An 18,164-nucleotide genomic window follows, 5' to 3' on the forward strand; every position below is an offset into this window, starting at 1 on the left:
AGAGGGGCCCCGGAGAGGGGGAGGCCGCGGCGCGGGCGACAGGGCGGTCGAGGGCTGCGCGAGGCGCGGGGTGAGCCGCGAGGGGCCGCGCGGGGCAGGGGCCGGTGGGGCGGGGTCCGCGCGCCCGGAGGCGGTCCGGGCCGAGAGCGCACCGGCGGGGCGGGCGGCGCGCCAGCTGCCCGCGGTGGGAGGGGCGGAGCGGCGGCGGCGCGGGGAGGGGACCGGCGGCGGAGGGAGGCAGGAGGGGGAGAAGGAGGGGAGGGGCCGGGCCCCTTGTCTCCGCGGCTCCTCTCCTCAGTCCGCCCGGGGAGGAGGAGGAGGAGCGGGGCCAGCCGCCGCCGCCGCCGCCGTCGTCGTCCCAGCCTCGCCCCGCGCACCTGAACTCGCCGCGCCGCCCCGGGCCCCCGCGCCGCGCCCCGCGCCCCGGGCGCCCGGCCGGTGCGCAGCGCTGCCTTGGTGCCCCGGCGGGGCGCGTCCCCCGGGCCGCCTCCCGCTCTCCCGCGGCTCGCGTGGCCGCGCCTTTGTGTGCGGCGGCCGCGGCTCCCGGGCTCCTCTGGCTCCCGGTCGCGGCGCCCCTCCGGCCCAAGTCCCGCGCGCCGCCCCCCGGACAACCCCGGCCGGGCGCCCCCGACGGTGGATCTAGCGGCTTCGAGGAGGCGGGCACCGGTCCCGGCGAGCCCCAGTCCCGGCCCCCGGCCCCGGGCCCGGCTCCGGCATGGATGTGAGATTCTACCCCGCGGCGGCCGGGGACCCCGCCGGCCTGGACTTCGCGCAGTGCCTGGGGTACTACGGCTACAGCAAGGTGACCGGGCCGGGCCGGGGCCGGGGGGCGGCGGGTCGGGGGCCACCTCCCCATCCCGGGCGCGCCCCGCGCTCCAGATCTCCGCCTGCTGCACTTTTCTCTCCCCTCTCCGCTCCTTTCCCTTTGCGCCTTCGTTTCTGTCCAACTCTCCCGCTCTACTCTTTCTGCCCCCTTCCCACCCCCCTTTTTGTCCCTCAGCCGGCTCTCCCCTCTCCCCTCCGCCTCTCCTCCCACTGTCTCTCCCCCCCCCCCCCGGCCGACTCTCTTTGGCTGCCCCAAAGAAGGGAAGAGCAGCCCAACAACTGCAAGGGGGGACTCGCTTGTGATTCTTTGTTGTTGTTATTAGTAAACACGATCGCAGTCCCCCTGAGTTTGGGGGGGAAGGGGGCAACGCAGGAGTCCCCCATCTCGTGGTCTGATGACTTCGCCGCCCCCCTCCCAGCCCATCTCACCTCCCCCACGCCCCCGAGAGCTGAACCCAGGGCCGCTTAGCGAAGGAAAGGAACTAACTTTTGAGCGTGCCCTGGATGGGGGAAGAGGGGAGCCGCGAAGTGGTGGGACCCCCGCAGGTGGCCTTTGCTGCCCTCTCGCTAGGGCGCTCTGGACCATGCAGTGGAGGTGCCCGCCCCTCCCTGGTTAGCACAAGTGGCTTCTTATCTTTCATTTTTGGGGGAGGGGTAAGTTTGGCATTTCGGGGAGATCAGGGTTGGAGACCTCCACACCACGCCCTGGGTCACCCCACCTCCTTCACCTCCCCCTGTTCCAACTTCGAGGACCCAGCGTTTCAGGTGGCCAAAGGTGGATCTCAGAAGGGCAGCTGGCCGCAGCTCGGAGCGGCGAGTCGGTGCGAGAACCGCGGCCCTTGGGCCAGCGCAGCGCGGACTCCCGTTCTCTATCCTTTCCTGAAGCCCCCAAGGCCAAGCTTTAGAGGAAACATCACCCCGAGGGCGATATTCAGAGAAAGAGCTGTGCTCTGGATGGCCTGTGCCTTTTGAATGTGGTTTTTCTTTCTCCTTCCCCCCTGCTCCTCCCTCCTCCCCTCCTTTTTCTTTCAAATCGCAGTTTGTTTATGATTGCTTGGATAACAGAGGAGGAAATAAGGAGCCTGCAGAAAGAAAGGTGCTATACAAAACTAATGAATACATAGCAGGAAGAGGAGGATTTGTATCTAAGCGTGAGGAACAGTTTGCTGTGCCCCGTGGCTGATGGAGGCTCGTGTTCCTTTCTGTTTGTTTATACTCCGTTCCCAACTCCAGTGCTGAAGTTTGTGAAACACCATTAGGGTCTCTCTTTCTCACCCCTCTCCCCTGTGTCATCATCACCCGGCTCTGCGCCTGGCACGGAGGGGCCTCCCAACAAGTATAGAAGGAAGGGATATCATTCAGTGTGTTTTAACCCTTTGGTGATGGTGGGCGTTCATGCTCTCAAAATTCCTAGAGTGATACATTTAGCATTGAAAGAGAAGCAAGAAAAGGCCTATCCCTGTAGCCAGAGTTAAGGTTTAGTTTCGGCCCTCTGATTTTGGATTTACTCAAGTTATTAAATGCTTTAAAAAGTCTCCCATGTATGCTCAGTTAGGGACTTAGGCAGCCTAATTAAGTATGTAGTGTTTCTGAGAATCCACCTAATTGTTCCAGTGGGGTATTATTTATCTCCTTACAACTTAGCCTTGTGTATTCAAGCCTTGTATAGCTGGGCATGCTCTTATTTTTGGAAGCCATTACCTTGCCTAATGTAACTACTTCTTTCTCTGATTTAAGATCAGCAACACTCGAATGACACCAAAATAGAAACCTTTTGTACTAATCCAGTCACTGCAATGCGTGGCAAATCTCTCTGTTCACTAGGATCCCAAGGGTACTTCAAGGGACCAGAGGAAATTGTGGGTGTTTTGTGTGTGTCTCTTTTTATTTTTTGAGAAAGGCTATTTCGAGTCAATTTAAACTCAGAACATTTACTTCTGAGAGCGTCTAGATAGCTTAAAAACAGACAATATTTATTGAGATGCTTGTTCAATTTCAGGAGTGAGGATGCAAGTTGGATTGCTGTCATATTTTCCTAATGCAGCGATTCGCCTGAAATAACTCGGTTTCTTAGTTATTCAGCAATCTGTCGTCTTAAGTGCTCTGTGTACCCAACTTATGAAAGTTAGTGCTTAATATTGGTAGAAATCAGATTGTACTTATTTTAAGGGATGTTCGCATTTCATTCCTTGCAGGTAAAAATACAATAATCTTTAAATTGAGCCACGATACTGTATTTTCCTACTCTTAATCTCAGAAGTGAAAAACCCAACCTTACTCCCCGTAATTTTTCCTTATGGGGAGAATGCAGTAGAAGAAGTATTAACTTCATGGGTATAAAACAGCAAGTGCTAGTTAAAGGTTTATAGCATTTCATTTCATAGCTAACTTGTGTGTCTGAAGTGACTTTATTCAATATAGATTTATATTGAAAATGTAAAAACCAGCGTACAAAGACATGCATGTATCTTATTTGAAAACACCTGTAATCATTAATCTTTTAAGACTTAACTTTTGATCATGTGCGTTATCTTTCCGGATGGGAAGTGATGGCTTTCAAAGAAAGTCTGTTTCTGCCCTTTCTTGTTTTAACGACCATCTGGGAAACTTTAGAAGAAATACAGAACCCTCCGCTCCAGGCTTAACAAGGGAAAAGTTAGCGCTTATCGTTAAATTTATTTACAAACCGTGAATAATAGGGTTTCATTCGTTTCTCTCTTTAACAAATGACCCGAGTCCTTTGTATAACTTATATGCATGTGTATTATCTTCACATTCTGTGAGTATATGGATCCTTTTTAAATGTCAACGCTCATGAAAGTGTGTACTCTGTCTATGGAGAATGGATGAAAGAGTTTTGAGGGTTCAAAAGTCATTGCAAGTAGGAGAATAACTTCAAATAAAATATAGCCAGGATCATTAAAATCAGTTAATAATTCATGAACCAGCCACTGATGTATAAACTTAAAGTCATCTCTATTTCCTCAGGACTAATTTCCATTTTAATTTCAAGTGGAAAATCTACTGTTTGAACATTTCTTTTTCTGATGCAGCTAACAAATTAAACTAACACCTATATCTTTTTTTTAAAAAAAGCCTTATGTTATTCAAGTGAATTAGTGACCCATTGTCTATATATCTGGAACTTTTCTTTCCCTGGGTTCAATTTGTCTTCACCAGTAAGAAGATAATATGCAACATATCAATCGGCATGTAGTGGTCAGAAGTCTGCCCTCCTCACCCCCCCCCCCCCAAATACACTGTTACATTTAATGTGGGTGTAAGCAAGGTAAAATCACGCATTGGGTTAATAATGAGTTTGGACTAAACTCTAGTTACTAGCTTTTCTGCATACTCTTAGGGCTTCCCCACCCCCTTTCAAAATATGGCTATTGACTTCTTACCCTATGTAGAATAGTCCTATGCTGTTGTAACTCCATCTGTCCCAAACATTGCTTTCTAATTATTATATGTGTTATTGATCACTCTGCTTAATTAAGATGTTCTGATGTGAGCACTTTCCCTCCACCTCATGGGCCTCTACCTTGGCTAGCTTGAAGAATAAGAGGACCTGAAGGGTGGTTTGTCATTGGTCTATCTTATTGGAGACCATGGTTCAAGTTGAGAACATATTGAGAGGGGAGGGGGATTTGATTGAAACTCTCCTTTAGTTGATATCTTGCACTAGCATGAGAACTCATGATTTTTTCTAGGGTCCGGAGTATGGGGGTGTTGAATTTTGAGAGCAGATTGAGAGATTTCCATGTCAGGTGCTTAACCAAGATGTGGAAACCACATTGTGAAAGAAATAAAAGGTTTTTCTAGGGACCTTAGAGCAAGGGTCATAAACTCTGTCTGTAGGGACAGCCAGTTAACCTTCATGAAGCTAGAGGTTGTGGTCAAGTGGAGAACGTGCCCCATTTAAAGGGGGAGCCTTGCTCAGCATTAGTAGATTGTTGCCATGCCAACATTTGACCCAGTATCTCTACATTCTGCAATTCTTTTTTTTCAAGAAAATCATAATCTGGGTTTTTATGGGAAATATCCTGAATTTTAAGTATTGGCTGCAAATTAACAAATACTTGAAATCGTTATGTGGGACCCTCAAAGCATGCCTGTGTACTGCTCCTTTGCAACTTTTGTCTTAACAAACTCATATGCAGATGAGGATTCAAAAATCATTTTTAAATAAATCATTTCTAGTTTACGTTCAACGATGTGGGCAGTTCTACTACAGTGTTCGACTATGTGGCTAATTCAGTTGAGTGAGTGGAGGAGGTATAATTTAACCACTTTCAGTGTAGTTCTAATCTAATAATTTGGATTCTATCATTCATTAGTTTTATGGTCTCAAGCCAATGGAATAGTCATTCTAGGTCAGGAGTTGGCAAACTGCAGCCCACAGGTCATGGTCTGCAAGTTAAGGTTGGTTTTTAAACTGTTGAAAGAATTCGAAAGAAGAATAATATTTCGTGACTGTGAAAACTACATGAAATTGACTTTTGTGTCCATAAATAAACTTCTATTGGAACACAGCCCCACTCATTTGTTTACATCTTGTCTGGGGCTACTTTCATGCCACAGTGGTGGAATTGAGTCATTGTGACAGAGACTGCATGGCTTGCAAAGCCTAAAACATTTATTATTTATAGAAAAAGGTTGCCAACCCCTGTTCTAGATAATCAGTCCACTGATGGTACCGTGATCTTCCTTTGTTCCAGGCCAAGGCAGTAGAAAGAAAATCAAGATGGCCTAACTGGAAAGATGACTATCTCAGAGAATGTTTCTGGAAATGCTTCTAGAACAGTGAGGTCTCAGCCCTGGCTTCAGCCATGGTTGGGTAGGAGGAGGCTTGTAGAAGATACTCAAGCTCAGCCTTACCCCAGACTAGTTCAGTAAGAATCTCTGGGGATGAGATCCAGGCAGCAGTGTGTTTAAAAGCTCCCCAGGTGATTCCAACACGCAGCTATGGTTGGAAACTTTGTTTTAGGCTGAGGATCCTGAAGTGAGCAACGTCCAGGGGCAGTAAAACTGGGTACGAAGTTTGTGATTGCTATAAAGAAGACAAGACCTAGGACAGAATGGTTGGTTCCTGGTTGGCACTCAGGGCCTTTTGAGGCCCTTGGCAATTCCTAAGCCCTATTGATCTGGGCTCCCCTCCACATCCTGCATTTAATACAATATGACATGGTACCATATCTGAGTTGATGTTGATTAGGTGGCTTATGTTTGTATTTTGTAGGCATTTAATTGAGCATCTATTAGTTTTAATTTTGTAGCGTGTGTGTGTGTGTGCACGCACGCTTCTGTGCTGTGTGGCCAATTACTTTTTTCTACATTTTAAACATTTCTGTAGGCTCCTGAGAAGCTTATAGCTCTAGGTGTCCCGTCTATGGTGACTAATGGATAAAGCAGTCCTGCTGACACAAACTTGAGGTCCAGAAACTCCCCATTTTGCCACGTCAGCCAGTGGAATATTGATGAGAACCCTGTGCTCAGTGAAGCCTAATATACAGTTAGCCAAAGAATGTTAATTTTAGTCATTTCAGGTGAAGTCAGTGGTTGTACGTGGCCACAGCATTCAAAGTATGTGTGGTTATTTCAAGAACTATCTACTCCAGGTCACAAACTGTCAGGGGGACACTGAATCTACTTGAGGACTTGTTTTGTTTACTTTGCACCAGTATTTAAAAAAATAAATTAGTTGTCTGTTTCTAAAAATCTTTGCATATAAATCTGGATTTCCAGTTTGTCTTTCATCATAAATACTGGACCTGTACCCTTGCGTGGCATCATCTGCCAGTTGCCCTGATTCAGATGGCTATGTCCTCCACAGTTCACCGTGGTCCTCTCCACTCCCTCTTCCTAATACTTAGCCCTCTGTATACCTCTCAGGTCCCAGGAGGCTTCGAGTTTGAAAACTTTGATTAGAAAGAGATGAAATTAAGGAAACATCAAATGATGCTCAGACCTAGTGAAATGAGGTCACTGTCATCGGAGAAATACAGACCCAGTGTTCCTTGCGGTATGTAGGATAGTGGATGAAATGGAAAAGAATAATTTGTGATCATATTATAGAGCCGTGCTCCTCAAACTTTAGCATACACGAGTAATACCCAGAGTGCTTTTTGTAACACAGACCATTGGACTTTACCTCTAGAGTTTCTGAATCATAGGTCTGGGGTGGGGCTCTCAGGTGATGATGTCACGCTGTGAGTAGCATGGCACAGAGGGCCTTCAGTGGTAAGGGAAGTAGTTTGTTCTTTGTAAGTTTATCAGCTAGAATGCTTTGGGCTGCAGGTAACAGAATGAACAACAAACAGTGCATAAACCCTAAGGACATTTGTTTACTAGTAAGTCTTTAGGTAGGCCATTTCAGGCTGTTTTGGATGGTTCAATCATGTCTTCAAGGACCCCCTTTACTTTTCTCTTTATTCTGCCATCCTTGGAATTTCAACATTCTCCTCATGGTCACAGGTTGGCTGCTGTAGCTCTAGGCGTCACATCCTCACACAATAGCATGCGAAATGAGAAGCAGGGTAGTGGTGTGGGTGGCAGTGGTAGTAAAGGAGCACTTTCTCTTTCTACACATCTCTTATTAAGAAAGAATAGCTTTCTTGGAAACAGTTCCACTAGACTCTTTCGTCTTACTGTTCAGAAATGGATCACATGCCCACCCTAGGCCAGTCATTGGCAAAGAAGAAGGGGATTGCTGTGATCAGCGTAGACCAATCCCATGTCATCCCCTGGGGCTGGACACTTGTCACATGAGCATAATTGATGTTACGCTCTGTTAGCAAGGAAGGAGGCTGTTGGAAGGACACCCGTGTCTGCTGCTGAGCACGTTTGAAGAATTTTGAGTGGGCTAGCGTGTGGTTGGGGTTGAATTTTGTGAAGATGAATCTGACTTTTTGACTAGATTAGCGTGGGGCCCGACAGGAGGTGGCGGAGGGGGGGGACCAGGGAGGACGCCACTAGCCAGTCGAGATAAAGGTGCGAGAAGGATTTGAACTAAGGAGATGTGAATATGGATGTGAAGGAGAGGAGGGCACCGAACAGAGCATCTCTGTAGATTAAGAAGGAGAAAGAGGAGGTGGAGACGACTCAGGGTGTTTGAACTGGGGACCTGAATGAATGTTAGGACTTCGAACAGAAGCAGAGAGGCCAGAGGAGAAGCTGGAGTTGAAGGAAAGATAACGCTGATATGGGATATTTGGGTGGAACATTCCCACAGAGATGTCAGGTAGGTGCCCTGGAACCTACCCATGCCTTGGAACTCAGAGAGAGAGCTCAGGGTTGGAGAACCAAAGTCGGGGGCTTCCTGTAAGTGATAAAGTGCTGGAAACAGAAGTGACTTCTCTAAGAGTAAGGAGACGGGGTGGCAAGGACACATCCTTGGTCTTGAGGGTTGGCTGGTGTGGTGTTTGGTAATCCAACTTCCCAGTTAGGGAGGCAGTATTTTAGGACGTAACACGTGAAACTCAGAAAATTTGGAAATCTTACTGTACCATGACAAAGATGGTATAAAAAAGGAGTGTGTGTGTGTGTGTGTGTGTGTGTGAGATGATATATCTTTTCTATCTTAACAGTTATTTGGAAAGGAACAGTCTTAAATGGCTATCATCAAGTGGGAATAATGCAAAATTTGCAATACCATACTTTACAACCACGTCAGCCATTTATGAATTAAAACATTTCATGTGTTTCTCTTTGTGTAAGAGATGCAACTTCAAACTGGATTTTGTGACATGTTCATGATGTCATAAGTATCTTGGGGAATCTGTTTTGAGTGTGGTTAATAAGGAAGGACAGGATTTCTGGTAAGTATGCTTATAAATTCAGTGTATTTTAAAGGTGGATTCAGCACTCTTTAAAAAAACCCTATTAAAATAAAAGGAGTAGAGGCTTTTATTCAAGGTCTGCATGAGCTTCTGACAGGTTTTATCTTCTCTCTTTGTAGTAGGTCATTTTATTTTCTTTGTTTCCTAGGTTTGTATCCTAATCCCTTCCTTTGGGAGGCCATGTTCTTTTAGATATGTTCCACTCTGGTGTAAAACACATTAGCCATTGGAAAATGGCCCTTCTTGTATGACTAACATTCTATCTTTAATCTTAATTTAATTTTACTTTGTTTATAAAAGAATACTTGTCATGTCTTGATAATCCATAAGTTAAAGAAATTGGCCAATATCAAGAAGTGTTTGGATTTCACTCTAAATACATATTTGAATGATATAGATTCGTTCTTTTGGAGGAGATAGATTTTAAGGTGGGCCCTTCTATTCCATATCTTGCGAGTTTAATGTGGCCTTTTCTACGTTGACTATAAATTGTTTATATAGAAGAATTATATTAAATATTGTAATGGAAGTGAGTTTTCAAAATATTTTAAATTGATGTAGTGTAACTACTATATTGTGAGATTTTTCCAGCAATTTCTACAGCTAATTTGTAATGAGCAGGGGATTTTGGTGTGCTGCAGAATAACAAAATTTTTCCACTTTCTTTTAAAAATCTTCTAGGTATAGGAAGGAGAAGTCTCAAATGCTGACCTGGCTAGAACACTTTTATGAAATATGTATGTTTGGTTGGAAGTTGGTTTTTCTCGAAAAAAGGATGAGTTAAATTTAGAACTCTTGAGTACTCATAAAGCGTACTAGTAGATCTGTTTTGCTACTCCTTTATGCCTGTCTCCAGGGAGAAACTCAACTCATTATTTGGCTTACTCAAAAAATTCTAACAACAGTGTTTAATGGAGAAGTGGTTAAACTGTTGTATATGTAAAAATTCTTTGGACTCCAAGGGGGGAAAACTCCTCAAACTGAGTTAAATAGAAAAGGGGTTGTAAGTTTTGCTTCAGGCATAGCTGGATCCAGGTGTTACAAAGGGATGCCGTCAAGACTCCTTTATATTAGTTCTGTTTTCATCTGTTCGGCTTCTTTCTCAGTCAGGTTATCCTTGGGTGGTGGGAAGATGTTCAGTAGCAGCTCCAAGTCACACCTGCACGGCTCAGCTTCCCCAAGAAGGGGAGATTCTTTTCCCTGCTTGTTTCTGTACCTCCTCTGCACTGAGTCTCATTGGACAGACTTGGGTCACGTGCCCAGGCCCAACATCACATACCCATCTCAGGATCAGGGGTGCACACTGGCAGCCCCACGGAAACCACATAGGCCGAGAGTCGGGAGCAATGGATCCTCAGAGGGAGAGCAAAACGCTGATGTCACAGCAAAGGGAAGTGGGCATGAGGTAGTAAAAAAAAAAAAAAAAGTCCATTTAGACTGCTAAATGAAGTGAAGCTTGACGATTTTGACGATTTTTGAGGATTTGAGTTGTCCATATTTCTTATTCTTTGTGGAAACCAGAAATAGCCTGTGCTGATTTAATGCAAATGTCATCATTGTTATTTACCAAGCATTTATTAGGAATGCACTTCCTGTGAGGGGCTGAGATTAGATGTGGTCTGCCTTCAGGAGACCTCTAGTTTGGTAGGAGAGCAGGTGTGCATATGTGAGTGTTCATGAAGTTCATGTGCGTGTGTGTGTGTGTGAATGTGTGTACATAGGGAGATGTTCTAGGCAGAAGCCAATGGTTGGTTTGGTGAAAGTGTTCCAGAAATGGTCCAGGAAGGGGAAACTTCAATGCAGGCAAAGAAAGGGCTGCTAGTTGGGGTTCACCTGCAAGTAACAGAAAAAAAAACTTGAGGGAATTCCCTGGTGGTCCGTTGGTTAGAGCTCCGCACTCTCACTGCCGAGGGCCCGGGTTCCATCCCTGGTTGGGGGACTAAAATCCCACAAGCTGTGCAGTGCGGCCAAATAAAAACAAAACAAACCAAAAAAACCCCAAACAAACAGAAACACCCCCCTAAACCACTTGAGCAGCAGTGGCTTAAATGAGATAGATTTTCTCTTGTCCCTAATGAAGACCAGAGGTAAGTAGTACTGGGCTGTTAGGCAGGCTTCATAGACATCTGGGACCCAAGCTGTCTGTAACTTTCATGTGACCCTTGTCCTTATGGTCCAAGGTAGAGTGCCGGTCATCATCGTGGTCCAACCGGCAGGAAGGAAATGTGGTCAAGGGAGGTCTCCAGAGGCTGCCACAGGACACTTGCTTATTTCTCACTGGCCAGAACTGAGACACACGGCCACACCTGTGACTGCCAGGTTGTGGCTGGCCACGTGCCCAGGGAACACTCAGTTACTGCAGAAGCAGGGGTGCGTGCCTATGAGTGAGTGATGGGTGAGGTCCAAGGAACCCTTTTGGGTACCTCAAAGTTGGAGATTTTGTGTACAAACTGTAATATTTTATTTTGCTAAACTTCATTCAATATTTTAGGTTTTATTTGCTCCTTGGAGGGTCCTCTTTTGGTGAAAGAGATCCACTGTGCTATCTTTTCAATCCTTTCTTCAGCTTTGGGGTTTTATTTTGGGCATGCTTAAAATACCCAACGATTGATCTGCGTCTTTGTAGGAACTGCAAATCCGATGTCCTAATGTTAATTGATTACCTATATTTTAAGCCCAAATTTCTCATCTTTTCAAAATACCTCTTGAATTTTTACACCGCCATTTCTCAAGTCCTAACTCTGGGTAATAGAGTTTTGCGCACGAGTCAATCTTCAGTTGCGTTTTTTAAAACTAGATTGTTTTTCAACTGATGGGTTTCCTTTTTGATCAAACCCAGCTTACCTGTGACTCATCGTATCCACACATTCACCAAATCTTCTTCCCCAGAAACCTGCAGTTCTTTACGCTCTTTCTCCTCACTTAACCCTCTGGCCCCTTTCTTTTACCCTTGACCATGCAACCTCGACTGCAAAGACACGGCAGCTTCCTCAGCCCCCTATCCTTTTGCTGTGTAGGCTGTGTCAGCCTTTGGTCAGCCTCATTTCTCAACTTTAGGGTAACTGAACACTGTGTCCGTTTTCCTTACTAAAAACGAAAGCTCTCTGAGTGTACTTGGGTCCTTCTGGTTATCTGTTTATTCTCTTGGACGTTCTCCAAACGGAGAGTCCAAGTCCTCTCCACTCTTTTTAAGTCACAGTCGGACCAGCTCTCCCCTCACTCTTAGGAGGGAACTCTCATCTTCCACTTCATGAGGAACGTTGATATTATCTGCTAGGGATTGCTCATGTGTCATCCTCACTCGTGTAGGAACCGCTTCTCTCTTTTATCCAGACCCAGAGGAGAGCAGTTTCTACTCTTTGGGAGAAATTCCCCCAACAACGTCGTTCCCTTTCTGATTGTTGAATATTGGTTCTGCGGACAGCTCCCACCTTTCCCGTCTTAGTCCTTTTTCTACTTTCAAATGTGCCCAGATGTCCTCTGACCTCCACTACAGATTTTCCAATCTTCAGTTTGTTGAGGGACACCTCACTTGTCACAGCTTTGGCTGTCTCCTCATTCTATCCACATTATAGTACATGTCATGGTTTTGTTTAAGTCACTTTTTTCCCTTACATAAATTAATGTGAAATGAAGACCATCACAAATGGAAAACCCTATCACTTCCCAGACATAGAAGAAAATCCTAAAGATAAATACCAGGGGAGTAAACAGTATTCTGGAGAGCTCACTGGAGACCTTGCTGGCCTCAGGCTCTGCTCTCTGTTTGTTGAAAAGGGGGATTTGCAAGTGTTAGGGAGGTGTGGAAGATGTGTTAGCACCAGACTGAGACTCTGGCTTTGATTTTATCTGGGGGCTTGAAAGGAGTTCAAAACAGAATGACTTTCTCAAGATGTAATTAAACATTCTTTCTTCCTTGTCTCTGGACCTCGCAGAGCAGTGCTTCTCAAACTGGGATATGCATGCAGGTCAGCTGGGGGTCAGGATAAAATGCAGATGAGCGGGTCTGGGTGGGCCGGAGGGTTGGTATCGCTAACCCATTCCCAGGTGATGTTGTTGCTGCTGGTCTGTCTATGCTGGTAGCTGTGAGTCCTAGAGAAAGGGCCATCCACATCAACTCTTTTATCTGACTCCGTGGACCCCCTTTTTAACATCTCTCTGAACAATGGCGCAAACAAGAAATCTATCCCTGGGGTTCCATGTCTTTCCCACTCAGGCCCACCTCAACACCCTGCAGTCTGCTTCTGTTCCTTCTTGCATTACTGACACTATCTTTTTCCTCTTCTCCTGTGAGCTCTGCCTTGCCCAATCAAACTTCATTCATTCATGCAAGAATGTGGAGTGCCTACTTAAGCTAGATCCTGCTCTAAGCCCTGGGGCTATGCTTTTCTGATGACTATCCTTCTGTCTCCTGTGATCTCCCATGTCTCTGGTTCCCAAATATTGTATTGACATATTTGGGTACTCCTGCTCTGTTGTCTTGTCTGCGGCTTTCCCTCGTCTTCCCAGGCAGTGGGAATGTCCTCCCAAAGCTTGGCTTCTTGCTCTTTTGCCCCTGTATTATTTTCACTTTGTATGTGGGTCTTGCTTTCTGCCTTTAGCTGTTCCCTCTCTGATGTTGTTTGTATCGGCTATCCATTGCTGTGTAACAAAGTAGACCTTGTGGCTTAAAACAAAAAAACATGTTCTGCTTGTGATTCTGCAAGTCAGTAATTTAGTCTGGGCCCAGTGGGGCAGTTATTCTCATATTGGCTGGATTCTCTAATGTGTTTGTGGGCAGTAGCAGGTTGGCTATGAGGCTTTGTTTCTGGAGATTGGCTGACTGTCCACTGGGGCCCCTTGCTTCTCCTGCACATACGTGTAGTCTCTCCCCTCCAGCATGCCAAGATGTACACAAGTGCCTGCATGGTAGTAGCATTCTGAGAATTGCAGAGAGCCCTTGAGCTCAGGCTCAGAAATTCTGTTCCTTCTACCACGTTCTACTGCCTAAAGCCAGATTCAGGGGGAGAGTAGGTAGATTCCATTTCTTGAAAGGAGCTGCTGCAAAATCACATGACAAAGGGGCATGGATACAGGGAGGTGGAAGAACTGGGACCTTTTTTGCAGTCTACCCCAAGGCCTCAAATCTTCATCTCTGGCTTGATCTACATTTCTCATCCCCTATATGGCAGCTCTCTATAGGTTATCGCCACTTCCCTGCCTGCCATCAATTTAAATCAAACATAAGCCATATGGCAACCTGCATCCCTCTGCCCCAGAGCTCCCCTTCAAGTTTTCACCACTTCTCTCAATGCCCTCATCATTTTCAGATACAAAAAATTAATTGTGATTACTTGGCCCCTTTCATTCCCTTAAGGCAATAACTCTTCATGCCGTCTTCATTTTTCTTCTCATGACCTCTTTTGCATCTGTCTTCTTTCTTTCCACTGCCAGTGTCCTAGCCAAGGACTCTGCCATAGCCACAAGCTCCTCACTGACTCTGTATTTTCTAAATTTCTCCCACCTGCAATCAAATCTGCACTCCACTTCGGTTTGATCCTCAAAAGGATATTAGTCTAAGCATCATTCTCCTTCTAAAAGCACTTCCAATGGCTCGTCTTTGTTTATACCAATGCTTTCTCAGACTTGCCACCTCCTTTTGGCCGTATCTACATACCACCAGTATTATTTATTAAAAATTTTTTTACATTGACTCACTTTTTAACTTATACAACTATTGCATAAGGGAAGCTTGTATTGCTGGCAACGTGTAAAAATTACCCATACAATAAATGCAAAACTATTAAAATTAAAAAATTTATATATCAATTAAATTAATCCAGTATGCATAATAGATGTGGGAGTATTGGCCTACAAGATAAATTGCTTTGTCCTCAACTTGACATTGAAGACCCTCCATATCTAGTATCAAAGTTAACCACATTAAGCAAAAACAAAATTCCTTAGAAAAAGATTGTTGAATTTTATTAAACATTAGAGTTCTGCTCAGGGTCATTTCAGTGGTTGTAGATCAGCACCACAAAGTAGGATTGCCTGTCTTAATATTTTCGTGCATTGCTTAGACATATCAGTTGTTTTGAAAATATTAATTTGAAATAGCTCTTTTTGCTGGCCCTCAAAGCCCAGTTGTTCACAGTAAATAACTTTCTTGGTGGCATAATAGCCTTGCTCTGTCTGCATTAATAATGTTTCAAATACTGTTTCCAATTCTGGCTTTGGCTTAACAGGTTTTTTAACTGCCGGTGGGCTAAATTTTATACTACACATTCCCTTTTTTATGGCTTGTCTTAATCCTAGAGTCCTAGGAAACACTGTAGTTGTGCTGTATACCATTTTGATCATCTGAACATCTCTTCATGGTTACACACTTTGAAAACACCGGCCCTCGAGCAGGTGCAAGATGGCGGGTTGTAGTTGGCATCCATCCCGCTTCCCTACGATTCTTGAGCCTGTGTGTTTATTAGGGTGAAACTTGTGGAAGTTCAGGGCAGAAACCAAGTGAAGGAAAACCAAGTCAGGTTAAAGGAATTCTGATAGACTAATACGAAAAGTAAGAAGAGTGACAACAGAAGACAAAAAGAGTGACAATAGTTGAGAGTGATCGAGAAGATTCTTATCTAGAAAGAGAGACAAAAAACAGTGTCCAGATGTGGAGAGGAAAAAGAAACGGATATTTGTTTTAAAAAAGAGGCCAGTTCAACCCTAAGTTAACAGATAACTTTTGGACCATGGACAACACCTCATTGCTTGACTACTAAAATTTCCCAGCGTAGCATAACCCATATATGAGAATTTAACTTTCTGGGAAATTTTTTTCTGATGATGTTTGGCCATCATACTCGATGGTTGATGCAGAATTCTTGTCCTTTAGTTTCTTATCAGAAATGATGGTCCTTTCTTTGAAAAAAATTATTTATTTATTTATTTATTTTTGGCTCTGTTGGGTCTTTGTTGCTGCGCGCGGGCTTTTCTCTAGTTGCGTCGAGCAGGGGCTACTCTTCGTTGTGGTGTGCAGGCTTCTCATTCCGGTGGCTTCTCTTGTTGGGGAACACGGGCTCTGGTCACACAGGCTTCAGTAGTTATGGTGCACAGGCTCAGTAGTTGTGGCTCCCGAGCTCTAGAGCTCAGGCTCAGTAGTTGTGGCACACAGGCTTAGTTGCTACGCGGCCTGTGGGATCTTCCCGGGCCAGGGCTCGAACGCATGTCCCCTGCATTGGCAGGCAGATTCTTAACCACTGCGCCACCAGGGAAGTCCCTTAAATCTGGTGCTCAGTCCCTATTAAAAACTGTTTTAAGAAATAATATATTTATGGAGAATGGCCTGAAAAAGATGCAGTGCATCCATTCATCCAGATAACCTAACTTAATGTGAGGCTTCTGCCAGCCTGAGAGCTGAATGCTTAGGACGACACACTGTTGTACACCCCACTCCACAGTTGCCTTCACTGGGTCTCTCTCAGGTATTAATTGCACACTCCTAGGACTTTGCATTGAGCGGAATTATGAATAATAGTTTCATGAACATCCTTTTTTTGGGGTTCTGTTTCATTATAGTCCATTACATATTCATAGTGTCTTTTTTTTAGGATGACTTACCAGAGGATCTTTTAAGGTTACTGTATCAGGAAGAGCTGGAAAAAAAAAATCACTTAGTTTTATCTAATGGGTATTATTAATCTTGTTATTCTCATTTCTTTGCATTGGCTGTCAAGAAGCTTGGAGTCCAGCATGAAACTTATTTAGTAACTATCCAGAAGAGTAGGATATGCATTCCTGAGTGCTAGTAATCTTGGCTTTATTATTTTCTTAATTTTTTTTGCCTTGATTCTTAGAAATATTACCTCTCTCTTTAGAATCAATTGTACTTTTAAAAGTCACCCAATTCTTTTGTGGAGAAAAGCAGCTTATGAATAAATACTTAAAATACTTCTAAGTACAATGAGCATGTTTGCATAGTGTCAAGAATACTTTGAGTATCTTTCTACAAGAGAAATTTCCACTTAGGAAATTAAAGTCTACTGGTTGTGTCAATATTGTAAAAATAAAAAACAAACATATCCCTTCCCCTTTTGGTCTTTTTATAAGGACAAGTATAACTCTCAATTTATAGCGCTTGCCAGAGTTCATCTCCTTTAGGATATTTCCCCCAGAGTTAGGGAATCTATTGAAATGATGAAAACAGGGAAATTGGGATAGTCCCTGAGCCTTCAAATCAGTGTTTGAGCTCTCTTATCATTCAAAAAGTACTAATTCCTAAATGTTCACATCCTGCCATCATTAGCATCTATCTTAATTGAGTAGATGTAGTTTTAATTTTACCTGAAGACGGCTAAGATTACCCCAGCATTGGGAGTCCGTTGGACCAGTTGTCAAGTGGAGACTGGTCCACACATCCTAGGATCCACGAATTGGCTTCCTAGGGGCTGGAAAGCGTTTCTGCGCACACCCAGGGCATTTGATCTTTGAGAAAACCCTGCTGTCTTGGCTCGGGGAAGCCTTCCTGATGCCACGTGAGCCCTGCCCAAATTAAGAGAAGCAGTTAACCTCTCATAAAACCAGCCACCCTCTTAGATTGCTTTAAAGTGACTCATGGCAATGCAGATGTACTTTACCATTGTCTTGGGGCCACTGTTTTGTTTAATCAGCTTCCTGAAAAGTGGAAAACTTTATTTTGGTAACTTTGGAAAGCAGCCTGACTCATTCCTCCTTAGGTTGTTTATCTAAGGTTGGCCCAAGAGGTGTAATGGATTTTAATGACTCCAAATATCGAGCAGTTGGCAGGCTGGCAGGGTGTGAGGGCAGAGGCCAGGTTTGAGCCACTTTTCACCACGGATGGCCTCTGTGATCTCCAGCTTGCTCCTGAGCCTTTCAGTGTCCACATCTCTAAAATGGTGATTCTACTCTGCTGGGTGGTGGATAGACATTGGTGAACAAAACAGAGAAAATCCTGCCCCGTAGCACTAACATTTTAGAGGCTTATAAACCCAGCTGCTATGTGGGTCATTGTGTGCAATAAATAAGCTTACTTTGTAGAGAATAATGGTAGCATCTATAACGTAGGTTGTTGTAAATATTGACTGTAACTCTCTATATACTAAGCACTTCATTAATATTACATATTATCATCGTTATTATTCTAGGTTATTATTTTTAGCCAAAGATCAGGTAAATTTCTTAAGATACGGATAGATTGTGGAACATAGACAGTGGGAAAAGAATCTTGCCCCAGAATATCCCGACATGAACAGAACTGTTTGGAGGACTTTACACCTTAAACATTTATATGTGGACCCTCTGTTCTTTGCTTAATATATAACTAGGTCAGGGTTTCTCAACCTCAGCACTATTGATGTTTGGGGTCAGATAATTCTTTGTTTTGGGGCTTTTTGTGCATTTTTGGATGTTTAGCAGCAACCCTGGCCTCTACCCACTAGATGCCTGTAGCACCTCCAGTAAAATAACCAAAACCATCTCTAGACATTGCCGAATATCCTTCGG

The 18,164-nt window shown here is 44.5% G+C and overlaps 1 protein-coding gene across 2 annotated transcripts in view; it reads left to right on the forward strand.

The window, feature by feature from the left end:
- The first annotated feature begins 235 nt into the window (after nt 1–235).
- The window catches only part of TOX3 (TOX high mobility group box family member 3), a 107,414-nt gene continuing 89,485 nt past the window's right edge, over nt 236–18,164 (forward strand). For both annotated transcript variants that reach the window (XM_082366664.1, XM_082366665.1), the window contains exon 1: nt 236–802. In XM_082366664.1, coding sequence (XP_082222790.1) covers nt 716–802 — 87 coding nt within the window. In that variant the 5' untranslated portion in view covers nt 236–715. The remainder of the gene's footprint in view (nt 803–18,164) is intronic.

Source organism: Balaenoptera borealis (genome assembly GCF_965194805.1).
Source record: "Balaenoptera borealis genome assembly, chromosome: 19".
Taxonomy (NCBI): domain Eukaryota; kingdom Metazoa; phylum Chordata; class Mammalia; order Artiodactyla; family Balaenopteridae; genus Balaenoptera; species Balaenoptera borealis.